This window comes from Rhea americana, unplaced genomic scaffold, assembly GCF_003343005.1.
Source record: "Rhea americana isolate MKP2758 unplaced genomic scaffold, rheAme1 scaffold_314, whole genome shotgun sequence".
Lineage (NCBI taxonomy): Eukaryota > Metazoa > Chordata > Aves > Rheiformes > Rheidae > Rhea > Rhea americana.
The window spans coordinates 487,459-497,066 of NW_028186440.1; the positions used below are offsets into that span (position 1 = coordinate 487,459).

General features: G+C 40.9%; 1 protein-coding gene across 1 annotated transcript in view; it reads right to left on the reverse strand.

Annotated features, from left to right (window-relative positions):
- Window positions 1-501: 501 nt before the first annotated feature.
- Window positions 502-9,608, reverse strand: part of LOC146592887 (transmembrane 4 L6 family member 1-like) — a 12,166-nt gene continuing 3,059 nt past the window's right edge. The window contains exons 2-5 of the mRNA XM_085310229.1: window positions 8,184-8,249; window positions 2,796-2,941; window positions 1,794-1,998; window positions 502-690 (exon numbers count right to left, since the gene is read on the reverse strand). Of these exons, the coding sequence (XP_085166355.1) occupies window positions 502-690; window positions 1,794-1,998; window positions 2,796-2,941; window positions 8,184-8,249 (606 nt within the window). The remainder of the gene's footprint in view (window positions 691-1,793; window positions 1,999-2,795; window positions 2,942-8,183; window positions 8,250-9,608) is intronic.

Below are 9,608 nucleotides of genomic sequence, written 5' to 3' on the forward strand. Positions count from 1 at the left end.
TGTGTTCAGGTAACTTGCTCCTATATTGCAGTCTAGAGACATGAACAACTTTTGACCAAGAAAATATAAATGCCTCTTTTTGAAAAAATGGATTTTAAGTACTTCAWGTAAATTCAGGTTTCCATAACTGCATACCCGCATTTAGGAGTTATTTACAGTTTGGCTGACTCAGAGAAGTCAGTGGTGTGTTTAAGAATTAGTCTTTGAGGAAGCCATAGAAATGATGGAATTTCTGAAATTTGCCAGTCGTGGATTTTAGCATCAAGGGCTTGATCTTGAGTGATGATGGCAAATTACGTAGTTCCTTGTGGGATTACCGTTTGCTCTAACACTATCATTGATGTAATTTGTTTCCTTTCAGATTACATCTCTTATTTGTTACTAAGCTGCACATAATTATTACCTTTACTGACTTCATGTTTATCTTTACTGGTTAACTATTTCTAAATGTGGTCTGTTCTAGCACAGCTGTCTAGATCTTCACAGAAATCAGTGAGACTCCTATGCAGTCTCGTGAGGGAAGTCTGTGGTGAAGTTCTCCTTTTTGTTAAATATGGTGTTGTTAAACTCTTGCTCAAAAGCCAATTTCCCTTGTTGACCCAAATGAACCTCTACAGCTACCACATCTATCAGATGCTCCTGGAAAGCTGGTTTTGATGTGTGTTGGACTCTGTCAAATACGACAACAAACTACARAATAAGCACAAGGGCGTTGGGCTCCAGGCTCACTAAGGGAAGTAGAAAACTTTTTCCTTCAGTTGCCCTTGCAGTGTTGCAAATGCAGCTCAATATATTCTTTGCAGATCCTAATTTAAGTCTGAGTGCCCAGCTAGCAAGTTAATGGGAACAAACAGGTGAGATCAAGCCTAGATATTGGGGGGACCAGAAGCTATTTACAACCAGCCAGAGAGCACCAGTTTAGTGCAGCTGATAAATGCATATATTAACAATGGTTCAGTTTCCCATAGGCACCACAGGGCAAGTAGCGAACTTTTATCTGAGAATCGTTGTGTTTTATACCCAAACAGGGTGCTTGGGGCAGCACACATAGTGTGCCAGGGATTAAGCAAGAGTATTTAGTCAGAAGAAAATTTGGAATCTCAGATCCTAAATAATCTAACTTTTCCATCTTGATCTCTTTATTAAATAATCCATTTTACCCCTCCCCCCCAAAGATCCTGAACATTTGGGGGTTTCTTTGTCCTCCCCCCAGATAAATAGAGCACAACGYATGATTCTTATTGTATGCGAAACTGTAGCTCGGGGCTTGTCTTGGAAGTCAGTCACATTCCAGAAATATTCATCTGAAAGGCAAAGAATGAAAGATGATTAATTAATAGGCCAGACGGGTATCAGACAAGATACTGCAGGTATCTTGTTCAATGAAAATAAACAGTAAAGAAAGCAGCGGTGATAAATCAAACTGTACAAAGGTTTTCTGTTATTTTGGAAAATTACATTTTCTACTATTGTTAACTGTTAAMAAAATCCCTCAAATTCATGTCTGTCATTTACAATTGCTGGGGCATCATTTATCCAAAAGGCTTCTTGAGTAGGAACACAGCCACGTAACTGAGTGTGTCAGTCCAGCATAGCACACTGCTCTTCTAAAACATCTGAGGACTGAATTGTCACTGACCACCACGGTATGGAGAGAGGGCTGTGCACAAATGCATGTGCTGCCTCAGCTCCCCAGATGAGTTCGTTCAGGGGTCGTGTAGATCTGCTCGACCATTTACCACTCTCAAACAGTCTGAAAAAGAAAAGTGGTAAGAATGTAAGCACCCTGATACCTTTTGCTGCATACCAACCTTTCGTTTTCTCATGCATGTGCCGCATACGAAGCCAATAAGTCCATTGATGATTTGAATAAAACAAAGGACAACTTCAATCACACCGATTGCCAGGAGAATAGAGAAAAGAACAATATTCCAAAGGATGATGTTTGCAGGCTCTTTGCAAGTGCTCCATGTTGTCTGATTGAACAAATAATTGTCTCTGTGATAGAGAAAAGTGACAGGCAATATATTAGAAAACAAAAATACGAAAAGKCTTTGACTTGCATGCCATTATAAAGAGGCTTTGCCTTTTCTGGCATTACATTTTTGGAGCTCATTTGCATGACGTGAAGTAAGTCTCAGGTTCTACTGTAACTGGTAAAAGCTGGTGATTCTCTTTAAGAATCCACTTTGCAACAGTGCAGCTGAYGACTGGGGAGGAGAGCCAGACCTGCACTTTGCTGCATAAACAAGAGCTCCCCTTACGYTCTATGACAGCGTTAATTACTGAAGGGAAAGGTCCCTAATGGCTTGAAAATGGGTCTCCATATTCTCCATTTCTGCCATCGTATCTCAGCTCAGTCCATACGTGGTTTCCAGCTCTGGCATGAAAAGAGTGGTTCCCAGTGCTAACTTTAAAGAGTTAGAGATGATTTTTGCTTTGCTCTTCAGAAGTTTCAGTTCAGTATGATTTTACAGACTGCTGTGACGTAGTTATCAAATAATTCCTTTGACTCTGATGGGAGTCACAGCTCACAACTCAGCAGTCTTTCAAAAGCRTGGTGCAACTTTCACAAAGGGTGTTGACAAGTACAATAGAGCAAACAGGCAACTGGCCAAAAGATGAGCCCTTGGTCAAGATGACCGGCTGGACCATGCTGGCTCGGAGAAATGTGAATTCAAGCTTAACCAGGGTGRGGCATCTGTTCGCTTTGGAAAAATCCAAATTTTCTATAAAAAATGTGTGTAGGGAGGTTTCACAACATAAAGTTGGAAGAGTCTGTAAATCATACTCACTCCAGTGTGTCATTCCTGAAAGGGTAAATGTACTCTCCATCACCTGTGTTGCACAGAGGTCCACCAATCAGCCCCAGTGAGGAGATGACCACACAGTACACTCCTCCTGCAAATCCCAGCACAGCCAGAATCACGGACAGCAGCATCTGAAAGAGATGAAAATTAACCTTCAACRTTATATTCACAGATGCACTGAGTAGGATGGAAGGTTTATGCTGAATGAGAAGGAAACTGATTTTTTTCTGTTTCCTACTACATGCAGAAATTAATAGCAGCAATATATTCGTGGGGATAATAAGTAGTTGACTTCTGATTGGTGCAGCTGTCCTGGGAGTTGAAAGATTCCAACCTGTATCTGTTCTTCCATTAAAAGTGAGTAGGCACAGGGCTTACTCAGTTTCGTATTTAACTCATTAATTACAAAAAAAAATCTCATGGGCCTTCTTGCAAAAAGCCGATACGAAGCCAACCCATCTTGGCTTGATGTGGTTTATATCTTGGGTGCATTGGCATTTCCAGCTCTTCAGCCAATGGCACTTCTCTACCAACAGAAACCAAGAGGCAATCAATTACTGAACCAGGTGTGAAAGCAATAGAAAATGCATTAGTTGTTTCTRACAATCGGTGAAGAACACAACAGAGCCTTTCAGTTGCTGCTTTCCTTTACTTTTCAACAGCACGAAATGATATTACYACTACTCATGCTAAGAAATCTAACTGTACTGAACGTGGCAACAAGCAAGCAGTGATTTTGAATTATAGATGATGTACCTACATGTCTCACATCGGCCACCCGCACAGACACTTCAGTTTTGCTCTTTTGGTGTAGTTTTCTTTCAATGGATAGGATGTATTTTGTTACTGTCTACATTTAGAAACAAGGTTTTTCAGCTTGGTGCTACCAGGGTTATACCCRGGAAAGGTTACCCACTAGTCTTGTTCCTCCTTGCGATTGTGCACAACTCTGCCAAGAAGRAGAAGTAACTTGTGGAAGAGACCTGGGCTAGAGGAGAGGCAGCACGGCTGCCTAGGAATCAGGGCATGGGGAGCTGGGGCAGAGACACATTTGAAGAAGCACGCGAGAAACATTCCCATCCAGGGCTTGGGTTTGAAACCAACTACTKCAGGCCTTACATTTTTTCTGTTGCCAGCAAATATTGGTGAAATCTAACAGTCCAGAAAGAAGGTAGCAACCCTGCTGCATTACAGTGACAAATGGAAATATCCAGCATCCATGCTGGCTGTTTGAGACCTAGTCTTGAACAGGTCTATTCAACACCCTAACAAGTTTTAGCTGATGAATACAGTTTCCAACTTGCCAGCTGGATGAAATTACTGCCTTTTGTATACCCTTACATGTTACCAGTGTGCAAATTGACTCACTTTGTGTGTTCTTTCAGTTCTAAAGTAATACTTGAGTTAGAAGCTGCTGGGATTTCTCATGAGATTTATTTCATCATAAAGGATTAATARTTCTGTCTTTTTTTTGCAAAGCTAGACACTCTTTCAGTCTTTATGTGCATGTTGGCTGAGTTGCCTCTTAACAGAGCTTCATTGTCAGCAAAATGTAGGTAATTCAGTATATTGTCCTGATCCATAGTGCCTGGGTTGTAACTGATGCACTGTCTCTCAAAATAAGATCACCAAAAGCGAGTGACTAATACTTTGAAACTCCTGCCTATGCTGAACCAATCTCTCCCCATCTGTTTTCTCACTTACCTCAGTTGTGCATTCTGCAGCTTGATATAAGGATCTTAATTACACTGATGATTTCTTTTAGCACAACATAGCAGTACAGGGTGTCCCAAAGTCAATTATAATAGAAAAATTTAAGTGGTCTCCTAGTTTTGTGATAGTGGTTAGTACTAGTCAGTGTTATCTTTGATAATTATTCTTTAACACGTTTTTCTGATTTGAAAGCTATCGATTGTACAGTTAGCTTCATCTCACATATTTCCTTTACCATGCATATAATTGTACTGTAGCTTTTAGATTGCCTTTCCCAGTCATTTTCTAGACACACAATGGCATTTCTCCATTATTTTTACTTTTTGCAAACCTGGAGGCTTGCCTCATATTCTATGGAAATCCAACAATTTTATTGTCTCGTCACTTCAGCATTTCAGTATTTTCCATAGTTGCATCATCTTCATTTGTTCCTTAATTTTATTTTATTTTATTTTGATTGCTTCACTTGTGGCTTCAGTTGGAAATGAAGTCTAAGCTAGGATGCTTGAGTTTGTTGTAATCACCAGCTTCCCATGATGTTGACTTGTTCTGTACTGCTTGCGAAGTTTTTGCTGATCATTCTCTTTGATGATTCTCTTTTAATGTTTTCCCTGATTTATCCTTTATGCAATTGGTTTGTCTCTGTTGAGTTGATGAGGATGTTCAACATTCATTCTTGGAGCATTTGAACCAGCAGCTTCGGTTCAAAGAGTTAACAAGTTACTCTTGTCCCAGCTTGTACTGCTCTTCACTRGTCTTTCTTGCCCTAGTTCTTGTTTCATCAAGATCTTTTTCTTCCGTGTTTCTTTCTCTGGAGATGTTTTTGATGAATTAAAATCCTCTCTGGTTATCTAGATATCTTTGCTTACCTAGCTTTGCTTGTCTGGAAATCTGCTAAGGCTATTCTTGTTCTGCCACTAACTCTTAAGGAAGGCTTAGAAGGAAGTAGTAGAATACATTTGCTGATGTAAYGACATAAGCTATACATTTATGGGGCTTTTTTCCTTATTGTACCTATGCAGTGGATGCTTTCTGATATGTACATGCTAAGCTGAAGGACATGAAGCTTTCTAAATCTGTTACTTTCCAAAATCATTACTCCATACTGTAAGAACAAGAAGGCATCTAGGGATGTTTGAAGGCAACAATTTAAAATGGATTAATGGAAAAAGTTACTCAATATGTACTGCATAATTAGAATGTAAAAAACCCATTGTGAACTGCACAACTCAATAAGATGAATAAAGGGATGAGAAATACTGTGATTGTTATTACTTTTATTGTTGATACTTTGGCAGCATGTAAAGGCTATGACGAAGTCTGGATCTATTAAATTAGGAATTGCACAAAATATAGCAGGATAGTCCCTACCCTGAGGAACATAGTTGTGTTCTGACTGAATAATAATTCTGATTAATATYGGTTCTTTAGTCTTGTTTCCAAACTCACCATGAAAACCAATGATGAGTGTTCTCTGTAAATCGAGTTTTTTATATTCAGGCTCTCAAAGCAGAAGGACAGCCAGACTAGTTTTTGGACCATGCTAACTCCTTAATAGTTCCAGTATGGGCTATTTCCCTGCCAGAAGAGTTGTGTGGGGGTGGGGCTGACAGATAAGCCACCAAGAGCCTGGATCTGGCTTCAGGTCCATCTTAGATCCACCTTGCAAGGAGATCTGACACCCTTGGAAAACTGTTGCCATTGTGCATATTTGAACCAGTTGCAGAGCTCTGGCTCTCCAGCGTCTGCTGGCTCACATCATACTCAGGCTTGGACTTACAGCTCATASAGTCAGGAAGGCTGAGCAACCCTGCTGTGGGTCTTTGCTCTGTTCCTCCAACTATCTGTCAAGTGAAGTTTCCCTGAGGTTTCTTCCTCTGAAGAAACACATTGACCTTCAGATCTCCCTGCAAAACTCACCTCTTTTTCCATGCTCGGAAGTCACTCTTTCCCAGGGGCTGAGCATGCAGGACTATTGTTTTTAACACYGTTCACAGTTACTCACTCTTTGTTCATGCCTCCTTCTCATCTCTACATTGAACCACACTCTGTTTAAGCCATAGATGACTTTTAGAACTACACCCCTTTCCACCCTGACCTTGAACAGCTCAAGGATGGAGGCCAGGAAGAAGAATAGCAGATGGCAGTTTACAGATGTAGGCTGCCAACCAGCAGCGTGCTATTGGCGGAGTCAGCAGATGGAGGAAGCCAGATATGGCAACCAACCCAATCTGTCTGGGGTAGTTTGACTCTTGGCTCAGATTTAAACTGCAAGGACCAGTGTAATATTTAGTGTTGAGATGGAGGACTGTGGAGGGAGACCCTAGACATTGCATTACAACTGAGTCTTGTTCAGCTGAATTTCCCCTTGTGACTTAGCCTATTCTGCAGAGCACGTGAGCATCCACAGTACTACACAGTACTGTGATTTTTGATCACGGTTTTCTGTATTACTCAAAATCAGGAGAAGCAGCTGGCTAAGGCTTTGGATGCAAGGCGTTGAGGCTCACATTCCAGCTCTGCAACAGGACTCCTTGACCATCTTTAGTAAATCCTCCCCGCTGTGCACGTCATGTTTGATGAAACCACTGTCACAGCATGTCCCCTGTGATGTGCCTGTTGGCATGCTAACGAAGAATGTAATTTGGTATTATTAATAATGAATTAACTGAAGTCAAACAACTTTAAGAGGCAAAGATCTCATGGATCAAACTAAATATTAATTGAAAAGTACAGAAGAGAAATGCTTTATTGTATGGAATCTAGTTACAGACTGTTTCTGGGAAGTCTGCAGATTAGAAAAGCCTTCTAATTTGATTTATTCTTGTTAATGAGGATGGCCACATAGTAGGCTGTGCCCAGGGCTTGAAAATTAATTGAGATGTCTGTATAGCATGTTGCTTTATAATAGTCTTAATTATTAAGGGGAAAATTCTCTCTGGTCTTTGTTTGCATGACAGAGAGCCCAAATTGCATTTGCACCTCTTACGCACATAACCCTTGGGCAAATGTGTGCGATGGGTCAAAGCCTTCYGCAGGTTCAGTCTACAGAGCACCCGAGCCTGGGACCAGCTGCAGTAAGACGGTGCTTGCTCTCTGTGCCCGCTGAAGCAGCTCAGGCTTTTGGCACTCAGGGAGCTCAGTTTCAGCACCCCATGGTGGTGGCCAATGAGACAGCTGATGTACCTGTCCGTTCAAAGGTAAGGAAGAATGAATCGGTGGAAAACTGAATTGCCACAGAATGGTATGGAGAACACAGGACCAGATGAAAGCAGAAGAAATGGGCAGCCACCTTGACTTCCTGCCCTCCTTGGGCAGGAAGACACTGGARCAGTGTTTTACTTTGTGGGGAGTAAAGTAAAGCAGCTTTGTCCCCTTCATCCTTCAGGACCATGGCTAAASGAGCACGTATCTGTCCTGGCTATGTATAATTTCCCTTATATCAGTAGCTGCAATATTGTAACATTCTTGCTTGCTAACCGATTTCTTAGCCCCAGCCCAGGGACGCTGTAGATCAAGCTCTACTTCCGCATTTTCCTGACTTGGCTGTTGATGCTGGTGTAATGGTTTATCATTGTRCGTTTCCACCTGCTAAGCAGCCATTTAAGAGCTATTGTGCAAACTCTATAGTGACGTTTCAACACATAAATATCCACTTACCCCGCATCTGTTAGCGCAACATCCTGCTCCGCCTGCTCCCAGCATCATAAATGCCGGTAACATAACCTGTAAGAAAAGCACAAGCCAAATTTGTATGCAATATTTTTAGGTATTTTTTTAAGGTCTAGGAGCTGGGGCATCGTGTAACTCAAATCTRAATCACCTCCTGCTTCTTTGTGATTTATACAGACTTAGATGTTGGTGCTTGCAGAAGGAAGCAAGTTCGAGAGAAGTTTGGGATTACAGCTGGAGCTGGCTGGCAAATTTCTCATGTAATAATTCTGATTGTTGAAGCTATACTGCTGCTTATTCCCCCCCTCCAGAAACATATACGTTAATTTTGACAAAATGGAATTTCTGCTTGGACAAGATTTCCTCCTACTTCAGYGTAGCTAATAGATTTGCTGTTAGGGCTATGGAAGTGGGAGGCCAACTTTCATGTCTCTATTCTGGTCTGGAATTTGAATCTTAGTCTTCCACTTGCTACATGAGTGCCCTAAACRCTGCAGTGTAAGTTCAGACTCTTCTCCTGGCCATAGCAGGACAGCTCTGATAGAAGAGCTCAAAATACCCTCTCTGTAGGAAGCAGGCTAGTTATCAGGACGCTGGGGCTTGGAGATTGCCGTTCAAATGTCTTGTTTGAATTAGGCACAGTAAAGGCTTGAGCCTTAGCTGTGTTCCTGTGTCTCAGCTGAGTATTTTAATCATTGAGATATTGCCTACTCTGGAATAGTATTTTTGTATGTCTATGAAAAAAAAAATAAAGTTTTGATTTCATCATCATACTGAATGGAAATATTTTTTTTCTGAAATAGTGTAAATTTCTATGAGACAAAGAAAACCTTTCCCACTCAACTCTCACTTTAACAGACTCTAAAGAAGTTTAATGAACTACTGGAATAAGAATTGTTTATAAACRTCCTGCTCCAGATTAGAATTTGAAAATTAAACTTTCTGAAACATACCTGATTTCAGTCTTTTGTGATAAACTTCTGGAAAACCTACAAAACGGTGCTCACTCAACAGCAAATTCTCAATTCACATCAKTTTTCACCATGGTAATTTGCAGGTGGAGCTGGACTGAAATAATGGAGTCAGCAATCGTCTGTGTCTTAGGATATAACGTCACCCCACACAGGCGTGCTGGAGTGGAAAGACTGCATTTAGTTTCATAGCTATAGGGAAAGAAAGATTTTCTGGGTCTAGCCACGCAGCCAGGGCAGTTCTGCTGCTTTGCTTCTGTCTACCCCTGTTTGTGTAAACAACATCTAGACATCTCACGGAGCAACACAAGAAAAAAGTGACAAAGTAGCAAATGATCCCTATACAGTTAAGGAAAGAAGAAGGGGGGGGAAGAAAGAAAAAGAAAAAGAAAAAGAAAAAGAAAAAGAAAAAGAAAAAGAAAAAGAAAAAGAAAAAGAAAAA